The 18,133-nt window shown below is 43.8% G+C and overlaps 1 protein-coding gene across 6 annotated transcripts in view; it reads left to right on the top strand.

Moving 5' to 3' along the window:
* Sh3kbp1 (SH3 domain containing kinase binding protein 1) overlaps positions 1-18,133 on the top strand; it is a 337,374-nt gene that overhangs the window by 35,514 nt on the left and 283,727 nt on the right. For 5 of the 6 annotated variants that reach the window (XM_026784809.1, XM_026784808.1, XM_013350581.2 and 2 more), the window contains exon 2: positions 16,956-17,113. In XM_026784809.1, the coding sequence (XP_026640610.1) occupies positions 16,956-17,113 (158 nt within the window). Of the gene's footprint in view, positions 1-16,955; positions 17,114-18,133 lie in introns of those variants that run through there. The other variant, XM_026784806.1, reaches the window with a different exon arrangement.

Here is an 18,133-nt window from a genome sequence, read left to right as displayed (position 1 = left end):
GCCCAGGCCCCCCCAAAGCCAGCACGTGCAGTAGGATAAAAAACCCATTGAAATTGTGTGTGTGTGTGTGTGTGTGTGTGTATGCAGATGGCCACAGATACCAGAAGAAGGTGACAGATGTTCAATATCTGGAATTATAGGTGGCTGTGAGCTACCATATAGGTACTGTTAATCTCGAGTCCTCTGCAAGACCAGCAAGTCATCTTAACTGCTGAGCCATTTCTCCAGGCTCAGGTCCCATGGTTGAAGAACACAGGAGAGTTAAACGATACTAGGAGGTAAAGACACTAGGTGCCTGCATAGAAGAATATTTTTTCATTCAGTTAATATTTATGAAGTTCCCACTATATGCTAAATATCAGGCCAGCGCTGGATATAGAGGCAAACATGGCAGACATACACCCTTTGACACTCTTTGGTTTGTACTCTAGTGGGGGACACAGGTAATAATCAGTTGCAATCGGATCTGGAACAAGGTTTAGGGGTTCTTTCTCCTTTCACGGAAAGGTGCTAGTGACTATCTGGGTGTGTATATTTTATTAATCTGTTTCTCCCAGTGAGTGGTGAAGAAGAGAGATCTTCCTAGAGTCAATGTGGAATCCCCGTTGCTTCCTCTATGGTATCATTTCTGTAGACCTGGAGGCTTGGATTCCTGGAGGGGCTTCAGAATCACCAGGCCTCAGCTACGCAAGCATACCCTGACCCTTTACCTCAGATGCAGACTTATGTCTTCCCTCTGAAAGGGGGGTTGGGAGTGATAGAGGTGCATTGATTCTCGTGGGGCCATCTTCAATCATGTCGAGATGCCTTTCTATTCTGCTATAAACCAGGGTGTAGGGAGGGAGGCAGGGGAGGCATCCCTCCATGATTTAAGAGGACCCTCAGAAGTGCAGAATAGCCCAGCACTTCTCCAGCTCTACTGTGGGGCTTCTTACAATGCAATCTCCACTTTAATTCTGGGAAAGACCAAAGCATACTACTGGGTAGTGGAAGTAAATTGTATCAGGCAGGTCCAGATTTATATACATGTGGAGGCTTGCTGTACTGCTGGGGGCCAGTTCCCAGAGAGCAGGGCCCTGAGGACTAGGCAGGTGAGCTTTCTGTGTGTCAGCATCTGTTACTTTAATGAACATCCATTGGAGATGAACTTACAGAGAAAAAATTCATTTGGCTCACAATTGTGTGGGCTCATGTGGTTGTATCGGGACTGTGGTCAGAGTCTGGTGGGACAAAAACACTTAAATAGTGTCAGCTGCCGAGGGAAAAGATAGAGGAGAATCTCACAGTTTCCTATGATAGTACGCCCCTAATGATGTAAAACCTCTCACAGCACCCGTCTCGGAAAGTTCCACGGCCTCCCAGTGTTGCCAAACTGGGACCAAGCTTTTAACGCGTGGGCCTTGGGAGAAACATTTTAGATAAAAACTAGCAAACACATTTCTGCTGTGTTTCGCATTTCTAGATAAGAATTCTATTAAGAACATGACCTTGAGTGTGGCGACATACACCTTTAATCCCAGCACTCAGGGGGCAGAGGCAGGTGGATGTCTGTGAGTCCAAGGCCAGCCTGGTCTACACGGTGAATTCCAGGACAGCCACAGAGCTAATTAGTGAGATCCTATCTCAAAAAAAAGAACAGTAACCATGGTTTTATTTTACATCCAAGTAATGCAAACTATAGTCTTCCTTGTGTAATACATTACTGAAGAGGCCCAAATCCAAGATGCTCACAGGGTTGGCCTTATCCAGAGTCTACACAATAGATGTGGTATAGAACATGCTTGACCTTAATTTTTTAAACTCATGAGAATAATGAGCTTATAATTTTATTTATTCTTTATTTTTTTAGGCATGTGGGTGTTTTGCCTCATGTATATGTACCACTTATGTACTTGGTACCTGTGGAAGCCATAAGTGTGCATTGGATTCCCTGGAGCTGGAGTTAAAGGTGGTTATGAGCTTCCTGATATGGATGCTAGGAACCAAACCTCTGTCCTCTGCAAGAGTAACAAATGCTCTTAACTGCTGAGCCATCTCTCCAGCTCTGTTTGTTATAATTATTATTATTTTGTTTTTTCTAGACAGGATTTCTCTGTAGCTTTGGAGCCTGTCCTGGAAGCTCTGTAGACCAGGATGGCCTTAAACTCACAGAGATTCCCCTGCCTCTGCACAGGAGTGCTGGTATTAAAGGTGTGATCCACCACTTCCTGGCTTGTTTATTTTTTAAGTGGCTAAAAGTATAACTTAAAAAAGGAATTAGACTGAGAACGGGACATGCCTGTAATCCTGGTACCCAGAGGACCGAGGCAGCAGAATTTCCTGCTGCTAGCTCAGGACCGGCTTGGTCTATATAGGGAGTACCAAACTAGGCAAAGTCTGTCTGTTAACATTTTGCAGCTTAAAAGAGATCCTGTCTTTGAATCAGGCATGCTGGTATATGCCTATAATCCTGGTATTCAGGGAACTAAACTGGGACAGTAGACAATTTGAAACCAGTTTGGGCATCACAGTGAATTTGAGACCAAACTAGGATATATAATGAAACCCCAAACAAACACCGTACCCATCAAAATGGTACCCTCCTGTACCACCGGCTATGCAAAAAACAACCAACCAACTAACCACCCAACCAAACATAACCCCCAAATCCACAAAAGCACCCTTCTTTTTAGGTGCATTGCTGTGCATAGCATGGCTGACTGAATCGCTTGTGACATGGAGATTATACCAGCTGGGGTTTGTAGCTAAGGTTTTTCTCTTAATCTGTCAAGTTCAGTGACAAGCACGACTCAACAATCCAGAAATGCTTCACCATGTATTGTATAAAGATAAAGACTTTTCTTTCTTTCTTTTTTTTTTTTTTTTTTTTTTTTTGAGAAAGGAATTCTCTGTGTAGCCCGAACTGCCCTGGAACTAGCTGTGTAGATCAGACTGGATTCACTGCCTCTGCCTCCCAAGTGCAGGGTTAAAGGTGTGCGCCACCATACCAGGCAAGATAAAGACTTTTACAGGGTTTCTCTGTGGCTTTGGAGCCTGTCCTGGCACTAGCTCTGTAGACCAGGCTGGTCTCGAACTCACAGAGATCCGCATGCCTCTGCCTCCCCAGTGCTGGGATTAAAGGCATGCGCCACCATCGCCCGGCAAGATAAAGACTTTTCAAAGCCATGCATAGGGTCTGGAGAGATGGCTCAGCGGTTAAGAGCACTGGCTGCTCTTCCAGAGGACCTGGATTCAATTCCCAGCAACCACACGGCAGCTCACAACTGTCCGTAGGGGATCTGACACCCTTGCACAGATGTACATGTAGACAAAATACCAATGTATATAAAGCAAAAATAAACAAGTCATTTTCAAAAAACCATGCATAGCAAGCACTTTCCTTGCCGAGTCTTCTCTGCAGCACCCCTTTGATGGCACCCTTGCTTTCATGGTGTGACACGGTCAGAATTCATCCACTTTATTGTTCCCAAGTCAAAATCAGTTATTACCATGGCCTGGCTTTCTCTTAGTGAAAAGTTTGAATGTAAATTGTCTTGGAAAAATGTACATACTGTTCTTGGAACATCCTTCTAGAAATCTCTGGGGTACAGTCATACCACTTTTGGGTATGTATACAAAGGATGCTCAATAGTCCCCCAAGGACATGTGCTCAACTATGTTCATAACAGCATTGTTTGTCATAGTTAGAACCTGGAAACAGCCTAAATGCCCCTCGACTGAAGAATGGATAAGGAAAATGTGGTCCATTTACACAATGGAGTACTTACTACACAGCAAAAAAAAAATGACACCTTGAATTTTTCAGGCAGATGGATGGATCTAGAAAACATCGTTTTGAGTGAGGTAACCCAGACCAGACCCAAAATGGTTTTTAAACATAAAGCAAAGAAAACCAGCCTACAAATCACAACCCCACAGAACCTAGACAACAATGAGGACCCTAAGAGAGACATACATGGATCTAATCTACATGGGAAGTAGAAAACTACAAGATCTCCTGAGTAAATTGGGAGCATGGGGACCTTGGGAGAGGGTTGAAGGGGTGAGGGGAGAGGCAGGGAGGGGAGCAGAGAAAAATGTAGAGCTCAATAAAAATCAAAAAAAGAAAAGAAATCTCTGGGGTAGTGCTGTTGATCTTTTGTCTATTTTTATCAGTGTGTGTTTCAATTTTGGAAATGGTTTCAACGGTTTCTTTAGATTTTAGTCTATTTGTCTAACTTTTTAAATATTTGTTTACATTATGTGTATAGATATTTTGCCTGCATATATATGTATACACATCATGTATGCCTCTGCAGAGTTCAGAAGGTGCCCTTGGATCCCCTGGAAATGGAGTCATGGATGGTTGTGAGCCACCATGTGGGTGCTGATAATTTCAGTCTTTGGCATGAGACAGGTGCTCTTACTACCAAGGCATCTCTCCAGCCCCCTATTTGTCTAACTTTAAATTACAACCTTTATAGGAAAGAAAAATGTTGGGGTTCAACCTTACTTCTGTTTTATGATGCTCTGAGTATATAAACACTTACTAAGTGGTTTTCTCATATATTGACCAAGCCTTTACAAAGAAATTGATTAAGAAGACATGCATGAAGTAGATCTTGACTATCCACTTAGTTCAGATTACTCAGATAGTAAAAATATTACCCAAATGACTCTCAAACTGGGAGTCACTAAGGTAAACTCACAGTCACTATGCAGTGTAGATGGACATTTCTTTGCTGCCTACAGCTGCCAGTTCCCAAACAACCGACATGGAGACTTGCTATGAATTATAATTGTTCGGCCAATAGCTCAGGCATGTTGCTGGCTAACTCTTATATTTAAATTAACCCATATTTTTATCTATGCTTTGCCATGTTATGTGATACCCTTTTCAGTATGACATGCCCATCTTGTTTCTCTCTGTGTCTGCTGGCAGCCCCTCTGACTCTGCCTTTCTTTCTTCCTCCCAGTGTTCTCAGTTCGGCTGTCCTGCGTAACCTTTTTCTGTTCAGCTATTGGTCAGTCACCTTATTTATTAAAGCAATCGTAGCAACATATATTCACATAGTGTAAAGGAATATTCCACAGTGTAGCATCATTAATGCATGAACTACAGTGCATCGTCCCTGATAACCTTCCCAGTATAGAGTTGCACATATACTAGATGTTCTATGCTGATTAGATGTTAGTGAACTCTAAGTAGGTTTGCTATGACAGTTTGCATTTTTAGGCTGCTTTGAAGAGCCACGGTTTTGCTGTTATCGTCTGCTTTTAGCTTTGGCTCAGATTTCATTTTCTTGGATTCTCGACTTTTCATCAAATTCATCCTTGTGTTTCTCTCCACTCAGCAGCAAACATTTCTTAGGTTCTTGTGTGTGTGCATGTGTATGCAGCAGGGTGCATCTTTGGGTGTTAGTCCTCAGGCATTGTCAACTTCCTCCCTCCCTCCCTCCCTCCCTCCCTCCCTCCCTTCTTTCCTTTCTTCCTACCTTCTTGAGACAGAGTCTCACTGGCCTGGAATTTGTCAAGTAGGCTAGCTGGCTGGACAACAAGTCCCAGGGGTATACCTCTCCAGCATTTAAATTATAAGTTCCTTGGCCCACGTTGGCTTTTTTTTTTTTTAATGTGGTTATGGCGAATCTAACTCTGATTCTCAGTCTTGCTAGGCAGGTATTTTACCTACAGCCACAAGCTTCAGTTTTACATGTAGTCTGTCTTCTAGGGACTTCCAGTAGTAAAATTCCACAACTGTAGTAGAATTCTTCCAATGGGGGTGGGGGTGGCGATGTGGCTTGAAAGGGGACCTAAAATGTGCTTGAGGAAGGCAAGGAAGGCTCAGTGCGGTGCTCTCTCGTCTTTTCTCTCATTTCTCTCTGATTAGACGCTGCATTTTTCGTTGGCACAGGCTCTTCCGTGACTCAGCCCTTTCTCCAGCTCTTGAGTGCTCCCAGTGAGCACATTTTCCTGTTGAAATGTTCTTAACTTCCCTCCTTCTGACCTGGACTTGGCCTGTTGCAGCTGGTCAGCTTAGGTACCCTGAAATGTGCCCTGCCCACGTGCAAAGCCCTTTTCCCATCTTTTTCATACTGTCCTCCAGAAAAGCAAGCGGCACATCGCTATGGCCCTTACACAGTCTCTTCTACTACCAGGCTCTAGGAATGTATTTGGAGTAAAATAGGTTGAGCAAACCTTTTAGATGTATTAACGGCGATTGAATGCTTTCCAACCATCCTTATACTGTCTGTTGAATAAAATTAATTCATGAAATGAGGGACTACTGAGAAAGAGGGAGCACTGTTTTCTCATTTTGTTTTCTGTAACCTGTAATTACGTTGCTATAAGCAGACACTTGCCTGCTCTTTTATTTTAAAGTTTATGTATTCTACTTGGTCCCAAACCTTTGAGAACATTTCATCATCAGAGATAGGAGATGATGTTCTAGTCAGGCACGTGTCTAACTCTCTTTGGAACTCTTTGGAGTTTGGGAATCAGGGTGTCAGTATAAAATCATAAACATCTACGTTTCTTAAAGCTATTTTATTACTTAAAACATTAAATACTCAGATAAAACAATGTTCGTGTACATTTTTTCTTTTTTTTGAGACAGGGTTTCTCTGTGTAACAGTTGTGGCTGCTCTAGTACTCGCTCTGTAGACCAGGTTGGCCTCAGATTCACAGAGATCCACCTGCCTTTGCCTCCTGAATTCTGGGATTAAAGGCGTGTGCCACCATTGCCTGGCATGAATTCCTTCTTATACTTGAGCAAAAAAAATTATGTCTTCTTTAAATGTCAAAATTGTTTTGACTAAACTGAGTTTTTACTATATTAGTTTGCTAAAAGCCTGTTTACTTTTCCCTCCATGGCTCCTGCAGAGACCCCTCCTCTGTTGACTTCCCTATAACAAATGATCTTTATTCTCTACTGTTGTTTGAATCTACAAATTACTCTGCGGCCACTTTCTGTGCTTTTTCTCTTAAAAATCTCCCCAATCTTGCTCTTGCCAAGTTTATCTAAACATCTTTGAGAAGAGCAGCATGCTCGGTTTACGGGAGTTGGTAGGGTCAGTTCTGAAGTGTTTAATAATGCATCGTTCCTTGGTCCCCAGGTGTGTGTTCGAGGGCCTGGCCCCGGGGAGCCTGTAGCTTCAGCGTCCAGGCTGTGAGATACCAGCGGCCTCAAGGCTTTATGAGCTCTTTCCTGTCCACACCTTGCCTTGCATGCTCTGATCTTTAGTCAGGGCAGAGGTTCCAATAGAACTGAAGTGGACCACAGTGGTGCTTGACACTCTATGGCCACTCAGGCATACTTATTGTGTAGTTAGCTGGCCATGCTGATCTTGGTCTTTTTTCGCCATCCAATCAAGTAAAAGCTTACATTTGTAACTGTAGCTCTTTGCACTACGTGAGAAGGTGTAGTTTGGAATAAATGCTCCCTCAGGGCACTCCCGGTGTTGAGCAGATACACTTAGTCACCGGCCTGGGTAACAGGTGAGGAGGAAATTCTAGGCAGATCTATATGGGTTCTCAGTGGGTAGGCAGTGAGGGAGGGGATGTGCAGAGAATCCCTCCCTCACAGTAAGGAATCACAATGGCCCATGACACTGCTGGCTCTCAATTGATGGAGCTGCTTTTGTACCCAGGAGTTTTCAGGGGTTGTCCATTATTCTTGGACCATACCCTCTTCCAATATTAAACACAAAATGTGGACCCAGGCAAGGTGTTTTGCCTCATGAACTGGAATTCACTTATTTAGGCCTATCGGGCTTTTTCTTATAACTCATATTATATGTAAAAGATGCTAGCCAGGGTTCCTTGCGCTATCCTTCAGAACAGTGAGGAACAGGAAGGTTTTAAGGCAGACAATGGTGGGCCTTTTTCTCTCTCCTGTGTTGATTTATTCTCCCCTCACCCATTCCCTGCTGATGCCCAATTAGTGCTTTGAGCTCGCTGTTCTTGGGCCCATGACAGACCTCGCTGCACCCCGCAGGAAGCCATCCCGGCCTATGCTTTGCTTCCTGTTGCTCAGAAAGAGCCCAAGCCCAGTGGCTCTGCCACTGGGGTCTGATTTCTGAGCCTGTCTTCCTCAGAGAAAGTTGCTGTTATTTTCCTACCAGTGTTGGGCCTTAGTAATCCTGCCTTTATTGGTTTGGTGGCCCTTACTGGTACATTCATGAAGATGCCCAAAGCAAATGGAGATCAGCTTCATTGTATATGCAGAGGCTCATTGTCCCTGTGCCCTCGAGCTGGCAAATCCAGTCTCTGAGCCCCTAGCCCAGACACTAATAAGAAAGCACTGCATAGCGAGAGCTTGGCCTGCTGTGGGGAAGAGCATCGTCCTTTGTTTGTTTGTTTGTTTGTATTTTGGTTTTTTTTTTTGAGACAAGGTTTCTCAGTTTAACAGTCCTAGTCCTGGAACTAGCTCTTATACACCAGACTGGCCTGGAACTCACAGAGATCCACCTGCCTCTGCCTCCTGTGTGCTGGAATTAAAGGCGTGCGCCACCACTGCTTTGCGAGTATCATTTTTTTTCCTAAGTTGGTAATTAGTCCGTTAGGGCTGTCTAGTTGTAAGGAATAGAAACAACTATCTCTTACCTAAAGAAGGCAAGTGATTCATGGAAAGGCTTTAGGGTGGGTTGTGTGGTGGAAGAAGCTGGAGAATCGTGTGTGGGAAAAGCGGCAACCAGACTGCTTTTGAGAGCTCCACTGTGCTGTGCAGCCTAGCTGTTCCCAGCTGCTGTCACGTTGCTGGCAGTCAGACAGCTTCTGTGCCCATGGGCTGGAGGAATATTGGCCATGTCAGCTGCATTCTCATCAGATTGTATCTCATGGGGGAGGAGACACTCCTGCAAATGGGTTTCTTCACTGGATGGGGAGAGTGGAGGCCCCCTGGGGCCACCAACATAGTCAGCTACTTGAGCAAATACCTCCAGTTAGAAGTTCCTAAATGTGGGTCACATAATGTTTCCACTTTTATCTCTAAAGGATAAATTTAGGTATAGCGTTTCACATATGTAAGTGTATACTGTGAGTTTGGGGTAAATTTATAGCATGGTGTAATTTTTTTGCTACAGTTTAAGATTAAAATGTTTCCATTACCCCAAAAGATCTCTCCTACCCACATTTGTAATCGGATCACATCCATGGTCTCAGGCACCCACTCATCTATTTTCAGTCTCTTTGGACTTGCACCTAGGTTTTTATATGCTCCTGATTGCTATAATTTCTGGGTATTGTAGAAACTCTGCTCCATGGGGGAGGGCGTGGAAGAAGCCCTTCCGGTGGCACCCAAGTCTCTATCTTGCTGGTCTCAATTACTATTGATGTTAGCTTTTCATCCAAACTTCTCTCTGAGAACTGTCATTTAGGAGGGCAGAAATGCCAAATTTCGGTCATGGAACATTCTAGACTTCAATTCTTCACCTGCAAAATTAGGAAATTTACTTGACAAGATACTATCTGAGGTTATTTCTATCACCAGTAATCAGCAATTATGCTTTTTTCCCCATGAAATTCTTTCTGATGGAAATTACTTCTTGACTTTCTATACTTTCATTAAACAGGATGGAAACAAAAGCTTAAAATTAAAAATATATTCATCAGAATGAACACAATGAAAAAGTGTAAAGCCACAAGTATGTGACATTTCTGCTTCTGAAGTGATTACAGCTTAAAGCCACACCTACCAAGACCTTTGCAACAATATGTGTATGGTGTGGAACAAAGGAAGTTAACTGGAAACTTCCATCCTCCTCCATGTGTTCTGGTTTATTCATGGATCTGTTGAGTCACATGGGATGCTAGGTCGGGAGCCAGAACCCTGGGACACATAAGGGCTCCTCCCCGCATGAGGCTTGCAGCCTGCTTGGGGTAAGCCAACATGAAATTAAGCTCTAAGTGGAGCAAAGATAGAGGAAGTATAGGGGCAAGGCAGGAGGGGCTGAGTCGCACAGCGGGGCCTCTAGCATTGCCACTGTGTCAGTTCACCACGAAGCTGCTTGACAGCTGGCTTAGCCAACCTAACAGTTAAAAAACCACTCATTTCATGTTTTCGGGGGGGGGGGGCATTCAGCAAGTTTGAAGGCAGAGATAGGGAAGGTTGAAGTGTTAGCATTTCTAAGCAGATCTCTTATCTCCTGGGGCTCTATCTTTTTTGTTAACTGTAGCTTTGGTTTTTTTGCAGACAGTAGTTACAGCGAACTTGTGGAGGCTGGCTTTTGGCACAGCCTGCAACTGGAGGGGGCTGTTTTGTTTTGTTTTGTTTTTTCTGATGGGGAGACATTCTTAAGTTTTGTAATTTATGAAGTCTTTAAATATGGGATTTTGTTTACTTTTGTCCTAATTACACCTCTGAGATACTTTACTTTGCTTAGTGCTTTAATTTTGTGCTCATGCAGAGATAGTTTCCCGAAGGGTACCATTTGAAAAAAAATTGTAGGTAATGTTTTACCTTCGTTTGCTAAAGTTACCTGTAGCTTCCTATAGGCAAGGATATGTGTTTGGTGGCATAGACGTGGGCTCTGATGAATATTTTGGCTGTGTTTATATAGTCTGAACTCTTTATTGCTTTTCTGCTAAGCATTATTCTAGACCATTGCTATTCAATAGAAATATAATGCAAGCCACACATATAATTTAAAATGTTCTAGCAGCCACATTAATAAAGCTAAAATTAATTTCAATATTTATTTACTCCAGTAAGTCCAAAGTATCTTGTCACTGTGTAGTCCATGTAAAAAAAAAAATGTTGAGCCAATTCGTATTCTTTGTTATTGGAGTTTTAGAGCGCTGGCCCAGCTCCAGGAACCCCTGCAGCCTAGGCTCAGCTGCTTGTCCTGGACTCTAGTCCAAGAGCTGAGGGATGATGCTGAGCCGAGAAAGAGGTGGCCCATTAAGAAGCAAAGCAAATAAAGGGAACCAGTGGTCCCTGGTTTATCTTTGGGGTACTGCCATGAACTTTAGGTGTAACTAGAACTGTCTCAGTGGTAAGAGGTCTGCATAATTAAGGAGTCCTGGTTAGCACATGGGCTGAGTGATCAGTGTCTCCGATCTGCTTCTGGGGGTGACCCAAAGAAGCAGTGCACACAGCTCCACAGAGAAGGCTGCTTTTCAGCCGCTCATAGCTCCTGTTTCATGCTGTAGCCTTGCTACCACACACAGTTGTGCTCATGTGGGGAGGGGGTGTGATCTGTCCAGGGAGGCTTTGCTGTTGCTCCAGTCCAACATGACAAAGATTCATGACAATGACTCAAAACCTTTAGGTGCCTTGTTTCTGGTAAGCGGAACAGGACATTGTAAAAGGGGGGCAATCAGATCTCTCAGCTACTCTTATCTTCATGTCTTGAGCATGGGGGTGGGGGGGATAAGTTATGTTAGGTGTTGTGGCTTTCTAGATGACACTCCCGAGCGATTAGCAAGTCTGTGTGGAACAGTAAACAGGCGAACCAGAGTAAAGGAGACAAAATGGAGGCAGATGCTAGACTTTCAATCTGATGTTATTTTGCCTCATGAGCCCAAGTGAGAAATCATTACTTTTCAACAGAAGCAGTTTCTAGGTGTCTGTTCTAAGGATCAGGAAGATGGCCCAGCGGGTAAACTTGCTCCCAAGCCTGCTGATCTGTGATCCCTGAAATCCACATAGTGGAAGGAGAGAACCAACTCTTGCAAGTTGTCCTCTGACGGTCACATACACACTGTGGCCTGTACTGCCCCAAATAAACAAAGAGCTTGTTCGACCTTTGAAAAGGTGCTTTTTAAATATAAATATAGGTATTTGCTTGTGAGTATGGATGTGGTACCATGTGCATGAAGTACCCACAGAGGCCAGAAGAGGGCATAGGTTCTTGGTAGGGCTGGAGTTATAGCTGGTTGTGAGCTACCATGTGGATGCTGGAGGTCACACTGGGATTCTCTAGAGGACCAGTGAGTGCTCTTCGCTGCTGGACCATCTGTCCAGCCCCTTGTTATACTTTCATGGCACATGTAGCCCCTGTAACTGTGCCATTACATTGGAAAGAAAAGTCCTAAACCTTTGAAAGGGAGGAAGAGAGACAGCTCATGACTTAGGCGTTCTTGACACAGTCATGCACAGCTTTCTTACCTTAAGAGAAACCTGATCTGTAAAAAAATGATCTCGACAGGAAAGGTAAAGCAGGAAGTGATTATTCATGTCACAAAAGAATTAACCGCAGGTTCTTTTAAATAGCAGACTCCCTTAGCGCTCTGAACAATATGACTCAATTTGCAGAAATGAGATTGGCACTTGACATTTTAGAGGTGTCTTTGTTGGGCAGAAACTATCAATATAGAATGTAAGCTCAGTGGTTGGATTCTCAAGTCTGCATTGAGAGCCTACTGAAACTGAATGCCCCCAGATGCTCACAGTAGAACAAACTCAGGGTGATTCAAGCCCAGCAATCATTTAGAACCTCGCCAGGAGAACTCACCGCAGCAGAAGCTGAACTCGGTGGCAGAGCCAGGGAGGCTAGAGAAGCTAGGGATGTGGTTTGGAGGAGGGCCAGGGACCCTCTGAGGCTAGAAAGCAGGGAGGGTACATATAATTTCCTAAGGTTAAAGAGGAGGTTCAATTCTGTTTGATCTGGGAACCATTTCCTCTCAGCTGTGAACTTAGCGCAAGAGTGCATTACAGAGCGAGCAGCTGGGGACTCTGCTGGGAAGAGGACTCGGACACTGCAGTTACACTCTCAGCATCCCCAGACCAGCGCGGCCAGCCTCACCATGCAGAGTGGGCATCCCCTAAGGCAGGCTCTTACACACATGGAAAGAGAGAGGGAAGAAAAGCGGGGATGCTTTTCTCCCTGACTTGGCATAATACGCCAGGCAGCAGCTGTTCAGTTCTTAGTAGCCATCTACTTGAAGCTGACTCTACTTGTTTTCTTTTTAGCTTTGCTTTGCTCAAGTTCAGGTAGAGAGTCGGAAGACATGACTTGTTTAGGAAGGAAGAAGCAAGGCTGTGTTCCACACGTTGGTCCCGCCAGAGTTCCTGAAAGATTACAGGATCGAAGTTAACCAGGAAACAGTTCCCTTTACCTCTTTAGAGCATTTCCTTGTTCTCCCACCCTCTCCTGAAGACACACCTGGACTTGGGTTCTATCAGTTTGCCCTTACCCAACATTTTCATGTTTCCTATCAGAAAATTTGAGAGTTGCCCTTTCCTTGTCTAATGGGATCTGTTTTGGGGAGCCTGAGTTCATGCCCCATGGTTTTGGTTTCTTGTGAGGCTGAGTTGAACTTAGGACCTCAAGCATGCTAGGTGAGCCATGTTTCCAGACCTTGTTTCTTTCTTCATTCTTTCACTTACACATCTTATTTTATGTATATGTGTGTTTGCATACATGTAGGCATGTGCACCATGTGTGCCTAGTGTCAGAAGAATGTGAAACGAGTTACAGAGGTCTGTGTGCCATCATGTGAGTACAAGGAATTGAGCCAGGGTCCTCTGGAAGAGCAGTGAGTGCTTTTAGCCACTGAGCCATCTCTCCAACTCCCTCGTTTCTCTTCCAAACAACAATATTGTTTGGGTATCTAAAAATTTTGTCAGGGATACATTTTTATGTGATGTGTTACATTGTTAGAACATCAACATATGCACATACAGGTGACTGTGAGATCATGGATGATACAAGTTTTTCATATCTCCATTATCAGGTATGTGGTTCATTTACCAAATTTACATGGCAGGTGACTGGATATTCCTGTGTGAGGAGCTCTAATCTTCTATTAGGGACAGCGAGCGTTTGGGAAACAAGCAAAAGAGTTTCGTATGGCCATAGACAATTGGAGGAAAAGCAAGGCTCTTTCCTTCAAGGGTCATACACTTAGTTTTGAAATGTTATTAATCTCGGAATAGCCCAACATTTATAGCTCTGTCATCAAGGGCATAAGCTCACATTCCAGTTTCCTTGATGCTCATGGAGAGTCGTTTGGTCATTTCCCTGTAAGTTGTGATTGGCCTGAACCTCCGATCATCTCTAAACAGGGCAGTCACAGAGTTCTCACCAGGAGCCGAAGTGGCAGTTCCACATTTTCCTGTTTCCACGGCCTCGAGTTGAATAGTCTACAGCTTCGGCACCATGCAGATCTTACAAGCTACTTAGCCAGTTAGTGAGGGTGATTTTAGTTCAAAGAGGTGAGACTCGTCAGAAGGCATAGGTACCGCAGAGCTGTGGGTGCACCCCCCTACTGGAGCTGGTGTGTGCACTAGAAGGGCGTCCTAGCTTGGGTTCCTTGCCCAGCACTCTTGCTTCTCCTGGCTGTTGAGCTACACTCTGCCCTTAGAGGCGTCTGCCTGTCTGACAAGAGACCAGATGAAGATCCAGGGCCGTTCTGGAAGTGGAACAGTATGGAAGTTGGCACTTTCTCTTTTTAGAATTAATATGAACAGGAATTTGAACTTTGCCCTCCAAGCATCACCTCAGCAGATCCCCGAGGTGGGTGTGTCTCACACTGGGAAACATCCCTGAAAATGAGCCTCAGGTATCTTGGGAAGATGGGCATCAAAGTATTTAACTGAGAAATGAGATAATTTAGGGTCCGGTATGTGAACAAAGGTTACTATAATCTCTGTTTCAATATATCAATCTCTATTTAAAGTAAACTTTTGAGAAGAAATTGATATGAGGGTCTCCAAATGTAGCCCAGGCTAGATGAACTGTTGGGTCTCTATCCTTAGCCCCAAGTAGCTGGTGCTATATGAATGTGTCACCACACCTAGCTGAAAGCAGATTTCCATTTTTTTCTTTTCTTTGTGAGATAAGGTCTCACTAAGTTGAGCAGAGTGGCCTTGAACTTGCTTTACAGCCCAAACAGACATTTGGTTTTACAATCCTCCTACCTCATCCTCCTGAGTAGCTGGTATGATAGATTTATCTCATTGGACCTAGCTGTTTTTAAATTGAGTTTTATGATGGCTCATTTTTAACTCCTACTGTGTGTGTGTGTGTGTGTGTGTGTGTGTGTGTGTGTGTGTGTGTGTGTATGGATGTACATGTATGCATACATTTGTGTTTGTGAGTTCAGATGTGTGAAGGTCATAGGACACCCTTGGGTGTCCTTCCTCAGTTTCCACCTTGTTTTGAAACAACGCCACTTTTTTGTTGTTATTTGCCGCTTGTGTATGCCAGGCTAACTGACTCATGAGCTTCCCGGGATTCTCCTGTTTCTCCCTCCTGCATACTTCCTTGATTGGCTTTATGTGGGTTCTGGGGATTTGAACTCAGATCTTTGGCCTTGTACAGGAAGCACTTTGCCACTGAGATCATGGCTCATTTGAACTATTAGGGATCAGGGCATGGTACAGAGGAAACTGGAGTGTTCCTGCATGCGTACTTGTCAGAACCATGAGAAAGCAGGAAGGGCGTCCTTGTATATGCTCTCATAATCCTCTTTTCCATGGGTAAGTGGTGACAGGAAGTTGCAAAACAACGTCATCCTGAGCAGATTTAGGACATGAGAGCGCAGTAACTGACTGTAGAATGAAACACTGATCTAGGAAAAGGCAGTTCTACTTCGAGTTGCTGGATTAGTTTACTGGCTGGATTAGTTGTCCTCCTGAGTGGTCTGGAGGACAGGCTATTCTGAACCAGAAGTGCAGTGCAAGCTTCACCTCTCATAGAAACGGAAAGCCCTGTGATGCAGACCCATCTCCCTACTGGCCTTTTTTTCCCAGAAAAGTCACCTTAGTGTACTGAATTTATTTTGAACCATTTGTACCTTTTTGTTTTCTATTTAAAAAATATTTTTCCAAAACCAAGGTTATTAAGATTTTTCTCTCTTGCTTTCTTAGGTCTCCCAAATGGGAACTCAAAGTCTACAAAAAGAAATGACAGGGAAATGAAAGTGCTAATTGCCCTGATTTGATAAGTGCAGGCTCTGTGCTTGAGTTGTGATATCACATGGTGCCCCATTATTGTACACGACTATTACACATTAATAAAACCTCACAAACAAGCCCCAAAGAAAAAGGATGCATTTTGGGTGTTCAAATTAATGTTTACAATGCATATTAGCTCGTTTAGCTTTTCCTGTATTTCATCATAACTCTTAAGGTGCTTGTTTTCCACTTGGAGTTTCATCTAATTTTAACCATCTCTGTATTCATTCATTCTTATGAAGTTGCAAATAGAAAAAAAAGACAAGTTTTGATGTTGGTTTATATTGAGGTACACAAAGAAGACCCCAGAGTCTAAAGGAATCTTGTAACTTTTCTATGAGTAAGTTAACCAATCTCTGGTTAACTTGTGCCAAAATGCATTGGTACTTTGTCCACAAAAGAGCTCCTCATCTGTTGCCTCTGCCTGTGCCCAGTGTGATGGATAGTTTCTCTGCCCCTGAAAAGATAGTGTAACCTGCTACAACTGCCTCTGAGCTCATTCGTTGGGGCAGCATTGCTTCTGATGTGGGCAGTTTGAGACATTAGTTCAACCAGGGGAGCCCTCTGCTTCATGTGTCTTTACTTCTGTATGTTGTCATGAGTGATAGCCATCATTTCTGTAACATGGGAATTATAGTTCATATTTTGCACAACTGATGTCCAAGGACTTTAACACCCCAGGGTTAGTTATCTCTGGTCAGGTGAAGAGAGGCCCAAAGACTCAATGTTTCTTGTTTGTGGTCTTTGGTCTCTGCGCTTGGAGAAGTGATGCCACATACCCTGTGTATTGGGTAAGTGTTGTTAGGCCACTGTCACTGTGTGGTTTCCCTTCTGAAGCCCCTGTTGGCCCTGACACCGAATTGTAGGCCACCCTGCCTGTGTCTGACCACGACCAGTACTTCGTGGTTTCTGTGTTATATGGGCTTCAGGTTAACCAAAATCAGGTTGCCTGTTATTTTAACTATTTCTAAGGGGGAAGTCCCGTTAATCTGACTTTATTGGTCTTGCAGGGATGCTGGAGCTCAGACTTCTACAACAGTTAACCTTAAGTTGCTCTTTTGGTTTCTTTTCCTTCCAGTGGAGGCCATAGTGGAGTTTGATTACCAGGCCCAGCACGACGATGAGCTGACGATCAGCGTGGGTGAGGTCATCACCAACATCAGGAAGGAGGATGGAGGCTGGTGGGAGGGGCAGATCAACGGCAGGAGAGGTTTGTTCCCTGACAACTTTGTAAGAGTGAGTACAAAGCCAAACCCTTTTTCCTGTTTCCTGTGTGGGCTTTGCAGACCAAAAGGCTGTGGGGTATGAGGATAAAGTGCACAGGGCTCTTAGGGCTGTCAGCGGCAGCCTGATCTCCTGGGGGATGTCAAGGAAAGCATGTGTAATTTTGCTCTGTGCATGTAGGATATCATCTGTTTTAAGATGACATTTTAAGACCCAGAATGATCTTTTCCACAACTGGTTTATTACTTTTTAGAAAATACTGAGAAAATATAAAGCCTGTGAAATTGTTTGGTCTAGATATTTGTTTATTTGCTTTAAGAGTTTGAAAGATTATTCCCTTTTCCGTTCCATGCAAAATGGAATTTGAAACTCAGTTTTGGCCATTTGCATAGGTAGCCTCCAGCTCAAATGCAGAATCTAAATGATGCTCTTTTCTGCTTTCTCCTCATAGATATGCCTTTCTGATAGGAGTTCCATTGCTTTCCTTTACCTCCTTGTGTCTATGAAGCATTGAATAAAACCTGTCCCATAAAGACGATTTTGAAACCTGTGCCCATTGTCAAACTCATTTAGGGCTTAATTCGAAAAATATTTTTCTTTCCTGTTAATAAACAATATATTTCAACCATTGTAAACAGCAGTGTGGATTTTGGGGTTAAGGAGAGGTTGCATGGAGGCTGTTCCTCATGGGAAATACTAACCAGGTCTAAAAGACCCAGTAGCATGAGCTTCCTGTCCCATGCTGGAGAAGAAGTGACTGCCCTCAGTGGGAAGAGCTTCAGAATGTAGAATCCCAGGGCCTATAGCTGAATTCCCTGTGGTAGCAGACTGTATTTAGGAGTGTGTCTTGGCCATATAGAACAGGATGATTGAGAAATCTTGGACCCAGAGAATTGTGTGTTCCCCTCAAAGGAGCTTCAAGGGCTGGGTGGGAAGGCTTTATGATCTTGGACCCAGAGAATTGTGTGTTCCCCTCAAAGGAGCTTCAAGGGCTGGGTGGGAAGGCTTTATGATCTTGGACCCAGAGAATTG

This window comes from Microtus ochrogaster, chromosome X, assembly GCF_000317375.1.
Source record: "Microtus ochrogaster isolate Prairie Vole_2 chromosome X, MicOch1.0, whole genome shotgun sequence".
Lineage (NCBI taxonomy): Eukaryota > Metazoa > Chordata > Mammalia > Rodentia > Cricetidae > Microtus > Microtus ochrogaster.
This window is presented reverse-complemented; position numbering and strand designations above follow the sequence as displayed.